This window comes from Typopeltis vanoorti, chromosome 11 (assembly GCF_054136105.1).
Source record: "Typopeltis vanoorti isolate ZY-2024b chromosome 11, IOZ_Tvanoo_1.0, whole genome shotgun sequence".
Classification (NCBI taxonomy): domain Eukaryota; kingdom Metazoa; phylum Arthropoda; class Arachnida; order Uropygi; family Thelyphonidae; genus Typopeltis; species Typopeltis vanoorti.
In genome coordinates, this window is record NC_143559.1 from 102,045,883 (window position 1) to 102,065,700 (window position 19,818).

The 19,818-nt window shown below is 35.9% G+C and overlaps 1 protein-coding gene across 4 annotated transcripts in view; it reads left to right on the forward strand.

Annotated features, from left to right (window-relative positions):
* Positions 1–19,818, forward strand: part of LOC150101881 (ankyrin repeat domain-containing protein 13D-like) — a 248,457-nt gene that overhangs the window by 195,487 nt on the left and 33,152 nt on the right. For all 4 annotated transcript variants that reach the window (XM_090400995.1, XM_090400994.1, XM_090400996.1 and 1 more), the window contains exon 12: positions 18,027–18,188. In XM_090400995.1, coding sequence (XP_090257121.1) covers positions 18,027–18,188 — 162 coding nt within the window. The remainder of the gene's footprint in view (positions 1–18,026; positions 18,189–19,818) is intronic.

Consider the following 19,818-nt stretch of genomic DNA (forward strand, 5'->3'; position numbering starts at 1 on the left):
TCTTTACAGATTTAATAAAGAAGACCTTAGAGATTAACCATGGAAAAATTCACGACTGAACAGTGAACACAAATTGTGAAATTTTACTGTCAAAACCAAGGATCAATAATTCTGACCCAACGAGCATATCATTACCGTTACAGCATGAAAGATTCTACAAGTGAATCAATGATTAGATGTTTGATTGGTCGTTTTGAGGAACAGGGTTCAGTAAGTGACCTTCCACGAACAGGCAGACCATGCTTGGTTAGAAACAAAGCCATAGTTGAGCATGTAAGGGAGAGTGTTGCAGAAGATCAGAGCACATCAACTCGAAGGCAGTCTGGACAGGCTGGAGTCTCATGGACGTCACTCCGGCATATTCTGAAAACCTTGTTTCCATATAAAATCCAGTTGGTGCAAGAGCTGAAGCCACCAGGTTATGCCCACAGATTTCAAGAACCAGCAAGGAGAGATCTGGAATTTTTCCACAAGCTGCTAATATCAGATGAAACACATTTTCATTTGAATGGCTTCAGTAACAAACAAAACTGCAGGATTTGTGGTATAGAAAATCCTAGGGCAATTCACCAAAGGGAATTGTGCACCCCCTTAAGTGTACAGTCTGGTGTGGGGTAACATCAGAAGAAGTGATCGGACCTTTATTTTTCGAAGACCATGTTGGGAACCCTGTCGGTGTTACAGGAGATGAATATTGATCTATGATTGAAAATTTCTTACTTCCAGCTGTTCAAGATAAACATGAAGTGGTTCCAACAGGATAGAGCTCATGACAGCTCACAAAGCAAGAGCCAGAATCCAACTGCTCAGGCAAATTTTTGAGGGAAGAATAATTTCCCACAGTTGCAACATAAGCTGGACATCACATTCTCCAGATCCGACAAACTCCTGATTTCTTATCATATATTCTATGGGGCTGTCTCAAAAAACAAATTTGTTAACAAGCCTCAGACACTCTAACAGCTGAAATCAGAGCACTGGGACCTGAGACACTAAGAGGTGTCATGAAAAACACCTTAGAAAGGGCACGTTTGTGCGAAGCAAAAAATGGATGCCATATACAAGATTTGATTTTTCACATCTAGTGTAAATTTTTCCTATATATGCTGTATATGATGCTTATGATATTGTAAATTTAAAACAAAAAATAAAGGAGTTATTAAGTATTGAAACCCCTTCGTGACTTTGCATGCTTCAGCATAAGCTGAGTATGAAGCTGAGATACTCGTTGCCAGCCACCTGCAGTAAGCTGTTTTTTCTTTGGCTGCTTTAGTACGTCTTCTGTTGAACCAGAACTTGAAAACTGGACCAGAATTTTGGGTTGAATGGGGGAATGAAGCTCTTTCATTCAAGTGAGGAAATTTCAGTGACTAGCTCAGAGCAGATGTAGGTCAGAAGAGCAGAAGCAATAGTGAGATCATGGAAACGAAAAGATCCAAAAGTTGTCCTGCTTAATACCTTTGTAGTTCCAAAGCATGTGAGGTTGGGAATGATTGGACGGAGGACATGCTGTGTGTTTGAGAAAAAACTTGCACAAGATTGTGATCCGAGTTACTGAGACATACAGCATTGGGACTGGATGGCATGCTGGCCTGCTACGCAAATGTGATAGAGAATGAACAGGGCCTCTAATGTTGTTCAATCTAAGTCTCAGCTCTAGCAAGGTTCGAAGGGAATAGAAAGAGGGTAAGATAGTTCCATTACATACAGGTAGCTCCAAGACAGCAAGTAGCAAATTACAGACCAGTTATCTCAGGAGTGGCAATTAAAGTATCGGAAAAGTTGATTAAAAGTAAAATCCAGCTGTGAGTGGACAGGAATACGATAATGTATGGTGAGCATCATGGCTTTGTAAAAGGTAGTGTCCTGCCTTAGTAATTTACTCACATTTTGTAATACTGACAGCAAAAGGAAAATGGCTACACCGTGATACTACTGGACTTTGCAAAGGCATTTGACAGAATATCGCGTGGAAAACTATTACATATGTGAGCAAATAGAAATGGATATGAAGCTAATGATATGGATAGTGGGGGCAACAGACATCAGAAGATTGTGTATGGTGGATTAGAATCAAGGTGAATCAGAGTGATTAATGCAGTGTCCCAAGGTGCTGTACTAGGGACACTATGTCCAATCCTCACCTTCTCATTGTGTACCCTGTTAGGTATCTACCTTGATACCGAACGAATGAGGATGGGCTGGCAATTTGGAATTTAACCGACCAAATTGTATTCATATTACCTTAAACCACAATGTAAAATTATGGTACATTATGACAGAATTTCATGCTCAATAGGGCGTCACCCAGTTAAACAAGGTCCCCGTTGTTTTTGCAAGGGAACCAGGGCAAACAGTGAAAAGTCAGCTACTGGAGCAAATACTGAAAAACATCCCAACCCAACATCACTAGAGTTCAAGATCCAGTACTGTCAACATAAGAAGCATGAATGGAAAAAAAATGGAGCTGGCTGAGAAATTGAATAAGTACCATATCGGCATAATAGGGGTGACTGAAACAAAAAAGACAAAAACTGATGAGATCTTTTTAAGCAATAAATACAAAATATTATATTCAGTCAATAACAATCAGGGAAAAGGAGTAGCTGTAGTATTCAACATTAAATACGAGAATAATCTTCTTGAATGGCAGGCAATATCAAATATAGAGCAACGTGGACAAATATCAGAATGAGGAAATGGACAAGGAGACTCATTTGTGCCTATTGTTCTACTAAGGTGGAAGTGGCAGAATTTTTTGAGGCTTTTGTGTTTGAAAAAGGAAAAGTTGGTCTTTGTTGGGGATCTAAATAGCAGAGTAGGAAATGATTGTCAAACACAAAAATATTTTGGGAAAATTTGGAGAAAAGAGCAATGTTAATAATAATGGCAAATACTTGTTGGATTTCTGCTCAGGACATGGACTGGTTATTACTAACACAATGTTCCAACATAAAAATGTGCACAAATTCGCATCGACAAGAGGATGCAAGGAATAAGAAAAGTCTCATTGACTATGTTATTGTTGATAGTGTTACGTCGTTGCTCTTCGTAATTTATCTATTTTATTCACTCTATAGGGCCTCAAAGGTTATCTACTAACTTGATTCCTGTGAGGCATTTCTTTTGAACTCGGGCAAATTTGTTTGATTAATTGCTGCGCCAGCCTAAGTCTAAGGATAGAAATATCTTATTCTAGGGAAAGTTCACAGAGATCAAGTGTCACCAATAATATTAAATTAGATCAGGGAGCTGTGGATACCTTAGCTTTACTGTCGTAGCCCTTTACTCTTAATTTCCTTTGGATATTCCCCGCATGCATAGGTTTGATATTTTTATGAGTGGTGAAGTCGGTCAACATGCTCAGAACACACATAAGTATAAATTAGAAAACATCTTTATTTTACAACTAAAGATTACAAAGAAAAACACAATGTTAATGGCAATACTAAGATAAAGAATTGTTTAGAATTTCATGCACAACTCTCTCACTTTAAATATACAAATCATTATTACATTAAAGAATCATTTAAGCAAATACTATATTAATCACATATTATCTGGTGCGTATTTGGCACAAAACATTATTCAAGTTCTTAATTGTGTGATTGCAGCAGTTATTGTAATAATACAATAACTGCTGCAATCACACAATACCAGGATTCTCAGACAAACGGTCCAATGAGATTTACGAGTGTCCTGACTATATTAAGTCATCAGAGTTCACTTCCCTTCAGAAAGGATCTATATTTCTTCCATTCACAAATATGTAAGCAATGTAATAAGAAATTCACGGTACTTATCTACACTGCACGGTTCGCATCGAGATCTTTTCGTCTGTCACTTCTAGTGGAATTTCACTGTTGTTACAACACGCTGCCATGTGGGAATCATATATGCACGATACGAATCTGGCACTCATCTTTGCTATCTAACATCGGCTTGCTCTCGCTGATGGCCCTCAATTTGGATCTACCGTTCTGGTGCATCGCCTTGCCGGGACTTATGCTAGTCAGCTATGGGAACATAGCGACTCGACATCACCGTCTTAGCACGATGAGAAAACCAGAACAGAGAAATAAACGGGGGGTTCAGACCTGCGCTGCCGTATTTATTTCATTCCTCAGTACCCTCTTTTCGACTTCGAAACTCACACACGGGAAGCCCCCCCCCCCCATTTGTTCTGACTGGGTGACGTCATTCTGCCACCTTACAGAGTCTTGTATTTTCGGGAATGCATGCCCCTGAACGTCTTCCATGAACTCTTCAGCCTCGGCTGTTGCATCATAACCGTGGTATTTCTGCAACCTTTGACCTTTTGTTGGGAGTGTGTTAACCTTCTTGCATGCACAGTTTTAATTCTAACTGTTAAGTTTTCACATATATTCAAATTACATTATTTCTATTACATCGTTTTAGATTGCATAAAATCTCAGATTTAATACTTCTTCTCTTATCTTATTCTTTCTATGTTAATATATTATTTCCTTAGTGATTTTAAGTTTAACTGCTAAAAGGGGCAAGTATGTTTATCCAGTTAAGCACATTCTGTTAGATCCTGTATGGGTGATTCTATTGTGAATAAAGTCTCCCATTCACGATCTAACAATAGTGATGTTTCCTCTCTGGTGCAGGACACTAGAATGTACAGAGGATTTGATATTGGAAGTGATCACCATTTAGTCTTGAGCAGGATAAAACTGAATTTCATATTGAAAAGAAAAACATGTAAGAAAGTTTTAAAGCTAATAAAAGTTGAGCAGTTCCCAGATGTGAACTGTAAACTAAAATACACAAACATTATTTGAGAACTTTGTGCTCTTAGAGCAGCGCTTCACAAACTGTGGACTGCAGCTCCTTGGGGCTGTTAAATGGAAACAAATTTAAAATGTTTTAAGATAAGTAAGTTTTGTTATTTTTTATATTTTAATTGAAAAAAAAGCACACATTGGTGTTGGTTCACAAATTTTGCCTCCTGCGTATTTCGGCACTTAATGAATATTAGTAAATATATGCTTATTCATATAAGTTTCATTTCAAAGGTATTGATAAGAAGCTTACACATGCAAAATCTTGCACTCATTTGAAACGACTAAGTTTTTTGCACTTTAAATTAATGTTTCATTGTTAGTGTACAGAGGGGCGGGCGATGCACTGGAAAGAAATACGCTTAGGGTGCAGGGCGACTGTGCTGATAGCACAGATCACATGCATCAGAACTATAAACCCCAGGGATTCCCTTATTCACATAATTCACTAATTTCATCTTGTTGGTCTTTGGTGTGCCGGTATCGGTACATGGTGCTATTATTTGATTTATTCTATGTTAAAAATTTAACCCTGAAATGGATAAGTAGCTGATATTAAAAAAAAAATCCACGAATAATCAGCAGAAACAGACTCACGAACAACAGTATCTCATATTTTACCAGAACAGTTTGCATTGTCTTCAGTGCCAGATGGTAACAGGCAAAAACTGTCATAAGAAAAAATTCGAAAATACGATCCTTCTTATTTGAAATATGGGTTTATACCATCATATAATGATTCAGACAAACTTGTGTGTAATTTGCTGGAAACAGTTATCAAATGATTGCATGCAACCTGGAACACTTTGTCGCCATTTAGATACTGTTCATGGGGAATATAAGAGTAAGACAACTGAGTTTTTTCATGGTTGTGTTTCATTTCTTATCTGTCGGATTTTTTCAAAAAAGTTAATGAATTGAATCTTGCTCTGCAAGGAAAATGCACTTATGTATTAACACTAAATTGCAAACATTTCAAAGTAAACTTTCTGTGTGGTTAAAAAGTTTTAAGGATAATAAAACAAATGTTTACTTCTCTTCATGAATATGTTAAAGAAAATATTTTACTATCAACAGAAAATAAAAGGATAATAATTGACAACCTCACAAATTCTATGGTTTTTTCAAAAAATATTTCCATAATTTGAATGAAGAAAAAGAATATGATTGAATAAGAACACCATTTGTTCCTTCTCTACAATTTAGTAATCTGCCATGGTCATCCCAAGAAGAACTAATTGATAGGAGAGCAGATTCAACCCTCGAATCAGAATTTGTTAACAGTGACTTATCCGAATTTTGGATTCAATAACAAAAAGAATGTCCTTCATTAGCAAACGCAACCTTAAATATGCTAATTCCTTTCACATCCATTGTTATTGGTAATTAAAAATAAACACAGGTCCTGCTTATCGTTGGAAGCATTGGAAAGAAATCTAAGAATTGCAGTTTCAAATATTTCACTTGATATTGACTTTTTGTGTAGCAGTATTGAAACACATCCATCACATTAAATTGTTATTAAACTTCTTTTATGTTTTTAATTCTTTCTTTGTTTATTACTAATCGTTTTATGTTTCATGTGCTTGTACTTCAAATGTACAATAACAATTATTATTATTATTACGAGCGACTCCAGGGAGTCCTTAGACTCATCGAGGGAGGCCCTAAACATCGCGTCCACACAACTATATGACATTCTCACAGTAGCTATCATACCTTGCCTTGAACTCACTCACTGTCATAGCACCCACAACAGACCCTGGCAGCTTATTCCACTCATTAACACTCCAAAAGTAAAGAACCCAACCCTTGTTAACCACACTCTTGCCCAGCTTCCATAGGTGTCCCCTAGTTCTCCCACCACCAGTCCTGATCTCAAAAATATCCTCTGAATTAATCCTATAGAAACCTTTTAGCAATTTGAATGCCCCATCATATCTCCCCTTTTCCGCCTATCAACTAATTTCTGCAACCCACAAATCTTCAACCTGTTCTCATAAAGTTCATTCCATAGACCTGCTATCATCTTGGTCACTCACCTCTGGATCCTTACCATCAAGAAGAAACCTAGGTGACCAAATCTGGGCACGGTAGTCAAGATGAGGTCTTATTAAGGCTCGGTACAGAGGTACAATAACTTGCTTGTCTCTGCTCGTCAAAGTATTTTTCAACAACCAAATGAGTTGATGAGCTGATTTAGCCACTTTTGTAATGTGTCCCCTAAACTTCATCTCCCTATCCACCAACACTCCCAAATCCCTGGCCTCATCAATCTCCTGGAGTACAGTTCCACCAATATGGTATACTACTGCTAATCTTTTCAACCCAAAATGCATAACTTTACATTTTGTCACATTAAATTGACATCCATTCTCCTTAGCCCAGAACTCCAATCTATCCAAGTCGTTCTGCATTCACTATTGCCCTACCCAACTTTGCATCATCAGTGAACAAATGAAATGTTCCTCTTAGATCCTTCCCTATATCATTAATGAACAAATTAAACAGCAGTGGTTCAAGAACAAAACCCTGCGGCACACCACTAGTCACAGGCCGTCTTTTGGACTCTACTCCTGAATAAACTACTCTCTGATATCTCTCCATCTCACCAACCCTATATCCATTCCCATATGTTGCAGTTTACGGATTAGAATTCCATGTGGTATCCTGTCAAATGCCTTAGCCAGGTCCAGCAATATCACTGTAAACCCATTATCCTTATCCAATTCAGCGTTCACTGTGTTATAAAACTTGAGCAAGTTACTGAGGCATGATCTACCCTTCACAAAGCCATGCTGTCCCCCGTACAGTATCTCATTTTCATCAATCTATTCCTGTATTTTTCCCTTGACAACGACTCCTGATATGCTGATCGGTGGTAATTTGCAACAGTAGCCTTGGATCCTCCTTTATGCAGTGGAACTGTTTTCCCCTCTTTCCACACCTTTGGGACTAAACCAGACCCGAGACTCAGATTAAACAATATGGTCAAGGGCACTGATAATTCTTTAGCCACTTCACGTAAGACCCATGCCGGTATACCATCCAATCCCACAGATGTATTCACATTAAAATTCTGTAATAGACTATTCACCTCCACTTCATTCATCACAATTCCCATATAAACTAATGGTTCTTTCATTTTTTCAATGTCACCACCTGGATGATATACTCTTGCAAAGTGCTTGCTCAGTAATTCCACTATATCAACAGAAGATAGCACCATCGGCATTCCTTAAAATCATTCTGCTGTGTATAGTTTTTTTTTGCTTGCAGCATATTGAAAGAACTGTTTTGGATTCTCTTTAGCTTGCATAGCTAGTTTCCTTTCATAATCTGCTTTTGCTTTTTTTTACCACACTCGTTACCCTTCTGGCCTGTACTTTATACCATTCGTGTGCCTGTAGGTCACCTTTCTCTTTAAATTCCCTCCACAGTTGTTCTTTTTTTGCAGCTCAAGCTTAATGGTGTTATTCATCCATTTAACCCCTACTTGTTTTACTATTTGGACCCTAGGTATACAATCAACCATAACCTACTGTAAATGCTCCTTGACCACTTCCCATGCTCTATCGACATCCAGCCCTTGCAGTTTTACATGCCATGGCACTGATCCAAGCAATCTCCTAAGCTTGTCATACTTGCCAGCACGGTAATTCCATGTATACCCTGTCTTAATCGAAAATTCTGCACCTTTAGCCACCTCCCAGGTCAAGACCTTATGATCACTCTCACCAATAAGTGGCAACCTGGTCATATTCTCAGATGCTATTACCAGGTCAAGCACTCTCAAACCTCTAGTATTTTCAATTACATGCTGTCTCAGATAGTTATCCCTTAATAATTGAATAAAATCAATTTCCTTCCTCACATGTGTCCTCTCCTCTTTCCAATCAGTGTTACCATAGTTGAAATACCCCATAATAATTACCCTCCTTCCACTCATTTCATCGATTTGTTTATGCATACTATCTCCATCACCTGGTCTATAGCAGCAACCAACTGTATATTTTGTTCTGCCAGTCTCAATCTCACACCAAATAGCCTCAAATGAGCTCTTTTCACTATCCTGCAATACAACTTCAATTCGCCTTGGCAGCAGTTCATCAGCTATCATCAATAACACTCCTCGCCCCATTTTATTCTCTCTGTCCCTCTTAAACACACTATAACCTGCACATTCTGTTCCACTAACTATATCATCTTCCATCAGCCATGTTTCACTAATCCCAATAACCTGTCGCCCAGGAAGAGCCAAGCAAGGCCAAAAATTCTTCCTTCTTGTTCCTAATAATCCTGGCATTAGTATACATGAAATGCAGAGGTCCCTTTGTCCCATCCCTATCTTGATGCGTTATTCTAACTATCCCATTCTGATTTCTTGTCCTTAGTACTGGCTCGGTTAGATTATATACATTCTTACACTCAGCTGTCTCACTGATGTCTGCAAATCCACTCTCCCCCCCCCTCCTCCTTTGTAGTTCTAATTTCGCTGGTTCTGCACATCCATTTTCACTTCATTCAGCAACACTTTTTCCAGTCTCCACACACCAAATCCATTCAAATGCAGGCCATCCATCTTGTATAAATCCTTTTGCCCATCAAACTCATTCCACACCACACCGTCTGCATAGCCTGCACATAAAGTCATTTGTGATTATGGCCCTCCTTCTAAACTCCTCTCTGTCATACCGTGGCAACAGACTTGCCATCCTAACTCTGTCACTCTTTTCTTTCGCTACCTTTAACAATACTTTCAAGTCCTATCTATCTATATAAAAATATAAGATAATGTGGCATGTCAAATGTAAGATGATAAAAATGTAATATCTGCATTGGAATTTTGCAATATTCGCTGTGTATGTTTTGTATTGAATATAAATACAATAAATATTATAATAATATATGTCTGTATTACAATTTTTTTTTTTTCCGAAGGGGGCCATGAACTATTTTAATTTTTCCAAAGGGGCCTTTATGTCCATAAATTTGGGAAGCACTGTCTTAGAGAATGCTAAGACAAATGTAAGAAAGCTAAACTCTGTAAAACTAGCTAGACTAAAGTCATTGAAATATTTTGGTAAGAACATTGAAAATAAATATCAGGAAGGTGACGAGATATTCTGGAGGTTGTTGAAAAAGCTCAGAAATGGAGGAAAGAGTACTGTAAAAGGAATTAGAGATGACATGAAAACTGGAGAAAAAGATAACCTTGATGTCTGGAGTAATTACTTCAAAAAATTACTAAATGAAACAATCAGTGACAGCACACTGCTAAAAGAAAAAACATTCAAAAGACATGCAATCAGGAATGCATATCCATACTTGAACTGAAAAAAGCCATCAAAAGCCTGAAATGTGGGAAGGCAGCTGGAGTAGATGATATTCGACCAGAAATGCTCAAGTATGGAGGTATAAAAGTTTTACAGTGGCCTTAAAAGTTCAGAAGGCCTTGACATAAGGAATGAATTCCAATTGATTGTAGTGTAGCTCTCATAGTACCCATATATAAAAAGGAAAATAAAACAATGTGAGAATTACAGAGGTATTTCCCTACGGAATGTTCCTGATAAGATTTATGCAATTATACTTGAGAAATGGTTGAGAAGGATTGTGGAAAGGAAGTTTGGTGAAGAACAAGCCAGATTCAGGATCAGATTTTCAGTTTACAAGAAATCTTTTGAATATAAAAAAGATAAGTTTTGTAGATCTGGAAAAGGCATATGACAAGGTGCCATGAGAAAAGCTATTCAAAACGCTACAGTTATATGATGTCAATGGGGCATTATATCAAACAATACTTAGTGTTTATTTGAGTTGTAGATCAGCAGTTAGAATTTACGGAAGTACAGGAAGATGGTTTAATGTTAAATCTGGTGTTCAGACAAAGATGTGCATTTATTATTATTTATTATTTATATGGATCACGTTATGAAGGAAAGTGGTATTAAACCTGATATCAAAATTGGAGATGTTAATCTCAGCTCTTTGCTTTATGTGGATGATGTTATACTTCTAAATAAATCCAGTACAAGTCTGCAAGATTCCCTGACTAAATTGAATAACTGCTGTAATAGATTTGGTATCGAATAGTAGGTCATCAATAACAAGACAAAGATAATAAAAATAGACAGAAGCAATGCAACTGCATTATGACGAGAATCTATAGAACAAGTAAAACATTTCAGCTACCTAGGCATAAGTTTTAGTGAAGATAGTGAATTAAATATGGAAATAGACAACAGAATCAACAAAGCTGGTATATGGTAGGAAGTTAACTGAATAAATATATATGGAATAAGAGAGAAATTAGCCAAAACACTAAATTAGCTGTATAGAAGACAGTATTCAAGCCAATTTTAACTTATGGATCTGAGAGCTGGGTCAGAAGTAAAACACTTGACCAAAGATTAGAGACTTCAGATATGAAAGTCCTGAGAAAGATTAGAGGCATGAACAGATGACATCGATAGCAATATCATAAAAAACGAGGATATTAGGAAAGAACTTGACATTGTCAGCATCCAGGAATGTGTTAGCAGGGCTAATTTCAGGTGGTATGGTTACTTAATCAGAATGGGAGAGGAAAGATTAGCAAAACAAGTGTTCTCTTCCAGGTTGGCAGGGAAAAAACCCCAGAGGAAGACCAAGATATTGGTGGATTGATACAGTAAAAAGTGCCTTAGAAAACATAAGATCTGATAATGTTGGGGTCTTGACAGGTAACAGATTCATTTGGAGGTAGATAGGAAGTTAGTAATGATGTAAGTTTTCATGTAGTACTATCGTGTACATCCCTTGAGGGTACATGTCATGAATTTGATTATGATGATCATACAGGGAAAAATGGTTAGTTTAATGTTGCAGAATGTAAAGTAATGCTCTTCAAGAAGAAAAGATTACATACTTTGTATCTTATTGATGGTACTGGATTACAGGAAATCAACAAGGCTACTTATTTGGGGATGGTGGTGGTGGATAGAGATTTGAAATTCAGAGGACATTGCAAAGTTGGCAGAGTAGCTCAAAGGATTATTTAGATGTAGAACACAGGACAGGTAAATATAAAGAGGTTATTATCTCTCTTTATAAGACTATGATTCAGCATCTTTACTGTGCACAGATTTGGTTATCTTAGTTTCTTGGAGATCAAGAGGTGGTAGAAGGGATTCAGGGGACAAGTGACTAAATTGGTGATAGATCTGTGGAATGCTCCCAATGGGAGTAGATTGAAGGTGTGTGGGTTGCAGAGTTTATTGATTGCAGATGAGAGTGGGCATGATAGAAACTTATGAGTTTCTAAAGGGATTCTCTACAATTGACACAGATGAAATATTTCAATACATGAGGAATAGGTGGAGAACATGGAATCATCCCTAGAAGTTGCATAAGAGTGTAGTTAGTAAGGGTGTGTGCAGACTTGTTCTTTGCTTGTAGAGTGATGAATGAGTGGAATGGATTGGCATAGATGGTTCTGTATGCCTCAATGGTGAATAAGTTTAAGGAAAGCAGTATGATCATTGTTGTGTGAATATTGAGTAGTGTGAGTCTCTTGCAATAAGTTGTTTCACTCCACTGAGATACCCATATAATAATAATTTCATAACGGTCTTGGCTGACACAGTTTTTAAGATATTTTTAACGTCTTTAATTTGATCCTTGTTTATATGGAATCTCTTTAGTATGATTCATTTGGTATATTAGTGAAGTGTTGCTTACATTTAGATATGTTCTATTCAGTGATTGTTTTAATATTCTCTTTAATTTTCACACAGTTATAATTCAGTCGACTTCTGCTATAGCAAATACAGGTATCCCTTGATTAACGCAGTTAATTAATCCCTCAATGTTACTGAATATATCAAAATCGCGTTAATCAAATATAATAATCAATGGTAAAAATTACAATTCGTCCATGATCAATTACTGTATTAATAATTCGTTTTATACGGTACTCTTTTAGGAAAGATAAAAAATGAATACAAAGTTAATGTTTAATGAATGCTTGTACCTACATTTAGTTACTGCAATTTTTTATCAAAAGTCGTTTGAACGGTTTTAGTTTTTTCTTATCAGCATGAATTCTATGATAACAAGCAAAATGACTTGGTTTCAAGAAGATCTTTGTCATTGAAATCTTTTGAATTTTAATCCAATAATTCTTTAACATCTTCTGCATGAACACCATCAAAACCAAGGTCTTCACCAATTGCAATGATTTCTTCAGCCATGTTGTTTACAGGATTTTGAAAACCACCTGTCATTAGCGCATTCTGGCAAAAGGTTTTTCCAAACAGCTCTCATGCTGCTTGAAGACACTTGCTCCCACGAGTCATGAATGTTTTCAATTGTGTGTTTAATGTTAAATTTTTTCCAAAATTCTTCGAGCATAATCGCATTTTCTCCCATTGTTTCTACTGCCTTTGAGAATGTCTTTTTAAGAAAATAGGCTTTGAAAGTTGCAATGATGCCCATGTCCATGGGTTGTAGCAATGATTTCATATTTGGTGGAAAAAATAAAACTTGCACATTCTCACAGATCATTAAGAGAATTTGGATGACCGGGTGCGTTATCTGAAAGTAAAAGAGCTTTAAAAGCTAAGTTATTCATCTACATGATTAATGGGCTGTAAAATTTACGAAGAATGTAATTGATAAATACAGCAGAACAATTGGAGCTTATAATACACCCACTCTTAATGGGAGGAATGATACCATCATGCTCACAACTTTCTTTCTCTTGGCCAGGAAACACTCCTCAAGGCTTGCCTGTTTTTGTGTGGTAAATTTAAAGGCACATTAATTAAAACTTGCTGTGTATATAAAGTGATTGTCACAATTAATTTCACTGCATTAAGCAAGGGATACCTGTACTGTTATAACAAACTTGCTCACTAAAACAAACTACCAAAAAAGTGCAAAACATCATCATCATCAATTTCCTGCCATGTACCCTCAAGGGGTGTACAGGATATGATAGTACTACATGAAAAATTTACATCATTACTAACTTCCTATCTACAATTTTGCTCCAAATCGGTCTGTTACTTGTCAAGACTCCAACATGATCAGATCTTATATTTCTATCGTCTAAGGCACTTTGTACCGTATCAATCCACCTATATCTTGGTCTTCCTCTGAGTCATTTTCCTGCCAACCTGGCTGAGAACACTTGTTTTGCTACTCTTTCCTCGCCCATTCTGTTTAAGTGATTATGCCACCTGAGATTAGCTCTGCTAACGCATTCCTGGATGCTGACAATGTCAAGTTCTTTCCTAATATCCTCATTTTTAATATGATATTGCCATTGATGGCATCTGTTCATGCCTATAATCTTTCTCAGGACTTTCATATCTGTGGTCTCTGGTCAAGTGTTTTACTTCTGACCCAGCTCTCAGATCCATAAGTTAAAATCGGTTTGAACACTGTCTTGTATACAGCTAATTTATTGTTCCGACTAATTTCTCTCTTATTCCATATGAATTTATTTAGTTGGCTTCCTTCCAGCTTTGTTGATTCTGTTGTCTGTTTCCATATTTAATTTTACCATCTTTACTAAAAATCGTACCTAAGTAGCTGAAATGTTTTACTTGTTCCACAGGTTCTCCATTCACAACACAGTTGACATTTTCAATGATTCTGCCTATTTTCATTGTCTTTGTCTTTTTATTGCTGACCTTCATACCGTATCTCTCACAACAGTTATTCAATTTAGTCAGAGAATCTTGCAGACTTGTAGCAGATTTATTTAGAAGTATAACATCATCAGCATAAAGCAAAGAGCTGATATTAACATCTCCAATTTTGATATCATGTTTACTACCACTTTCCTTCATAATGTGATCCATATAGATAATGATAAACAGAGGGGATAATATACATCCTGGTCTCACACCAGATTTAACATTAAACCATCTTCCTGTACTCCCTTCAATTCTAACTGCTGACTTACAACTCAAATAAAGACTAAGTATTGCTTGATATAATGCCCCATTGACACCATATAACTGAAGCGTATTGAATAGCTTCTCTCTTGGCACCTTGTTATATGCCTTTTCCAAATCAACAAAACTTAAATACAGATCTTTGTTATATTCCCATGCTTTCTCGACTATTTGTCGTAAAGTGAAGATCTGATCCTGACAGCCTCTATTTGACCTGAATCCAGCTTGTTCTTCACCAAGCTTTTCTTCCACAATTCTTCTCAACCGTTTCTCAAGTATACTTGCATATATCTTACCAGGAACACTCAATAGGGAAATACCTCTGTAATTCTCACATTCAATTTTATTTCCCTTTTTATATATGGGTACTATGAGAGCTCTACTCCAATCATCGGGAATTCGTCCCTCTGTCCACGCTTTCTGAACTATGCAGTGCAGCCACTGTAAGACTTTTATACCACCATACTTCAGCATTTCTGGTCGAATATCATCTACTCCTGCTGCCTTTCCACATTTCAAGCCTTTGATGGCTTTTTCTACTTCAAGTATGGATATGTATTCCTGACTGCATGCCTGGTCAGTGTTTGTTATCACTGTGCTGTCTTCAGTGCTTGTTTAATTTAGCAGTTTTTCAAAGTAATTACTCCATACTTCAAGGATATCTTTTTTTCACTTTTTCATGTCACCGTTATCATCTCTAACTCCTTTTACAGCACTCTTTCCTTCATTCCTAAGCTTCTTCAACAACCTCCAGAATATTTTAATGTTCTTGCCAAAGTCCTCCTGTGACTTTTGTTTAGCTAGTTTTAAACAGTGTTTAGCTTTCTTACATTTGTCTCTGTATTCTCTCAGAGCACAAGCTGACTTATTTGCTAGGAACGTTTGATATGCTTTCTTCTTTTCCTTCACTGCCTCTTTAACTTCCTGTGTCCACCATGGAGTTCTGATTTTTCTATCCTTGCAGATAACTTCACCACATGCTTCTGTAGCTGAATCAATCAGGGTTTTCTTCACGGCTTGCCACTGAATCTGCAAGGTTTGGTTCCTGTTCTCAAACTCTGATAAAACATACAAAAATGTTTTGGGAAAATTCAGAGAAAAGAGCAAATAATAATGGCAAATATCTGTTGGATTTCTGCTGAGGACATGGATTGGTTATTACTAACACCATGTTCCAACACAATAATATTTGTGTAGTTTAGTCTACAGTTCACATCTGGGAGCTGCTCAACTTTTATTCGCTTTAAAACTTTCTTACATGTTCTTCTTTTCAATATGAAATTCAATTTTATCCTGCTCAAGACTAAATAGTGATCACTTCCAATTTCAAATCCTCTGTACACTCTGGTGTCCTGCACCAGGGAGAAAACATCACTATCAACAATAACATAGTCAATGAGACTTTTCTTATTCCTTGCCTCTTCTCTCCATGTGAATTTGTGCACATTTTTATGTTGGAACATGGTGTTAGTAATAACCAATCCATGTCCTCAGCAGAAATCCAACAGATATTTGCCATTATTATTTGCTCTTTTCTCCGAATTTTCCCAAAACATTTTTGTATGTCTGACAATCACTTCCTACTCTGCTATTTAGATTCCCAACAAGGACCAACTTTTCCTTTTTCATTGTGTCAGTTGCTTTTTCTAAAGCCTCAAAAAATTCCTCCACTTCTACCTTAGTAGAACCTTCTGTGGGACCATAGGCACAAATAAGTCTCATTGTCCAGTTCCCCATTCTCATATTTGCCCACATTACTCTACTTGAGACTGCCTGCCATTCAAGAAGAGCCTCGTGTTTTGTGTTGAATACTATGGCTACTCCTTCTTTTCCTTGATTGTCATTGCCTGAATATAACATTTTGTATTTATTGCTCAGAAAGATCTCACCAGTTTTTGTCTTTTTTGTTTCCACCCCTATTATGTTGATATGGCCTTATCTAATTCCTCAGCTAGCTCCATTTCTTTGCCATTCAGGCTTCTTATGTTGATAGTACCGATCTTTAACTCTGGTAATGTTGAGTTGGGGTGTGTTTTCAGATTTGTTCCAGTAGCTGACTTTTCGCTGTTCACCCTGGTTCCTTGGCAAAAACAACGGGGCCTTGTTTAACCAGGTGACGCCCCAGCCGGCATGAAATTTTGTCATGTTGTACCATCATTTTGTATTTTGATTTAACCAATAAGAATACAATTTGGTCAGCTAAATCCCAAATTCCCAGCCCATCCTTGTTCGTTCAGTATCCAGGTAGATACCCAACAGGGTGCACCACGAAAAGGTGAGGTTTGGACATTAGGTCAGAAGCCCTGGTCGGTTCTCCACATTCCTTTAAAGGCTATGTGGAGGTCTCCTCTCAATTATACAGCTTTGACCCTTAACACCCCAAGTGCAAAACAGTGTTTAATAAATTTGAATGTTTTGTAAAGTAAATTTTTTTAATATAGTATACAAATTTTTCTAACTACTTTTAAGTATTTCTTGCCATAGAGGTTAGTGATTAAACATTTTAAAGAGACAGTATCAGACATTTTCTTGAGAGGAATAATGTTTAACACAGGTGTTAACAACTATTCATTTTAGAAAAATATTTATTACCTCCAGTATTTTATCCTTGTTAAAGATGACATCAGGGAAAATAAAAGGAAACAATAAAATTTCATTTAAAACTGACTTATGTCACATAGCATGTTTAAAACCTGTGGAGTTTTTTTATGACAATAATGTAACCTTTGTATCTGATTAACACAACTATTTGTTGTTCCTTTGAACTCTAATGGCATGTTCTTATAACATAGCTGTAACCGAGACACTATTAAACTTATGCTTCATGCATGACACATTAGTTTTGATTGTAGTTTTACTGTTTTGTTTTATTCTTTTGACAGTGTCCTTACAATACAAGAATGAAATATTGAAAGCAATAAATGGTGCATTTTTTTACGTTAACCATTTACTTCACAAAATGTCTGATGCATATTTCTTTAAAAGATTTAAGCATACAGATATATTGGATGACCTCTAGGATTTGTGTGTACAAAATATCTCAGTGGTGTAGGGACTTTTGATGTATTCTATATATTTTTCCTTTATTCAGATAATTTAACTGTCTAGTAGGCAGTAATATTTTAATTTGTTTGTTTTTTTCCTTTAATCTGTGTGTTTTTGTAACTATATTGATTTTTAAATTATTGAACTACTAAAAGATAATAGTTTATTACTTAACAAACTTCAAGATACCAACATTGGATATAAATATTTATTACAATTCTTTTAGAAATTCCTCTCTTCCATGTGTTAAATGCTCGTATTACGTTTGGTAATATCTTTTCATTGGATGAACCTGTAACCGGCATTACTCCAATTAAAGATGAAAATATGGTAGCATGTGTATTAGATGATGCTTGTTTTGAACCACCATCAAGTTATATGAGACTAGGTAAGTACTGTTTGATGGTGTGGAAATGAAAAAACTGCAGTGAAAATTGCCTGTAATTAATTGTTTCTTGCGTGCATGCTAAATATAGTATTGATAATCTATGTAATGGTTTAATACAGATTAGAAAATAGTGCAGTTAACTTTCAGTAGCAAACTCATATGAACTAAAGGATTTGCTATAGTGAGAGTTAGCTGTATGAATCTTTATTAGGATAAAGATTTTTGTTAATAGCACTTTTTCTCAGTTTTATGAAAAATTCTAAATTTTTAAAAATTGAAATATTATGGTAGCTTGTATTAGTAAATGTTTTAATATACATTTATAGTAAGTTATATCAATGTTTTTATCAATTCTTATTTTTGGAATTAAAACAATGATGTGTTCTTATAAAAAGAAGCATATTAAAGTAGTTCAAACTATAAAATAACTATTTTAACTTTAATTTATTCAAATTGTGAGAGTAAGTCAGGAAGTGTTTGTAATGCATTTATTAAAATTAGCATAAGTCTAGATTTTGGCTCAACATATCCCTAGTTTTGAATTTACTGTACTTTGTTTGGCAGCACAAACTTTTGTATGTTGTCTGCAGCTTTTTGAACCCCTAATTGGTTAAGTCAATTATGCTTTGCTCTTTCACCTGATGATCACTGCAAAAAAAGGCAGCCAATTAAAATTTTGAGTAGACCAAAAAAAAATTATATTTAACATAATTTCAATTTATGAAGTTTAGTCTCTGCACAGAATGTTACAAGAACCTCAGCTGTAATATCAGTTATAATCTCAGGCCTTGCATTCAATGGAATGAAACAAGTTATTTATTGGTTGTTTTTTTATTTATGGCCAAAGCAATTTTAAGGCTATGAAGCAAGTGTATTGTTTCTAATTTGCAATGATTCTAGCTGATTTGCTTTTGCAGGATGAAAAGCCCTGCCATTTCTGTATTGATACTGACAGACTTACCTTCACTCACAGTTGTTAACTTCAGCTTATCATGGCTCATCTTGACGTACTATGTATTTTTTTTTTTTTTTCCCCCAATGACATATCCCTTTCTGATAATCTTCAAAAAGCTGTCCTTGTAAATTTTGGGAAGCATGTAAGCATTATTTTTTTTTTTTTTTTGCTGAAGGTTGTGATATGATTTAAAGTTTTTTCTTCACAGGGGATATGTTTTTATTTGTTTTCATCTATCATTTGCTTTCTGGCTGTGGTAGATCAGATATGTGTTATATATTTGGTAGCAGAACTCAAGTAATCTTGTATGTGGTTAATTACTTCATTAATTTTTTGTAAATAGCAACAATGCTCATTATTTGAATGCTTGAATCTAATTATGCATTCTTCACTGTGGAAAACCACTATTGCCACATAGTGTAATTTTTAAATATATGCTACAAGTTTTGGAATTTCTACAACTGCTGTACTTTAGCTCACAAAAATTGAATCGCTATCCAATATTCTTCTGTTTTTATGCATATAATTCAGTAAAATAGCTGATTAGTTAAGGTGAAATATTTCATTTAAATAAGTTTATGAATTTCATGTGTACGAAATTTAAAAAAAACAAAAATAGAGATACATTGTTTTAACCTAGTTTATGAAACACTTTTATAACTACAGTATTGCATC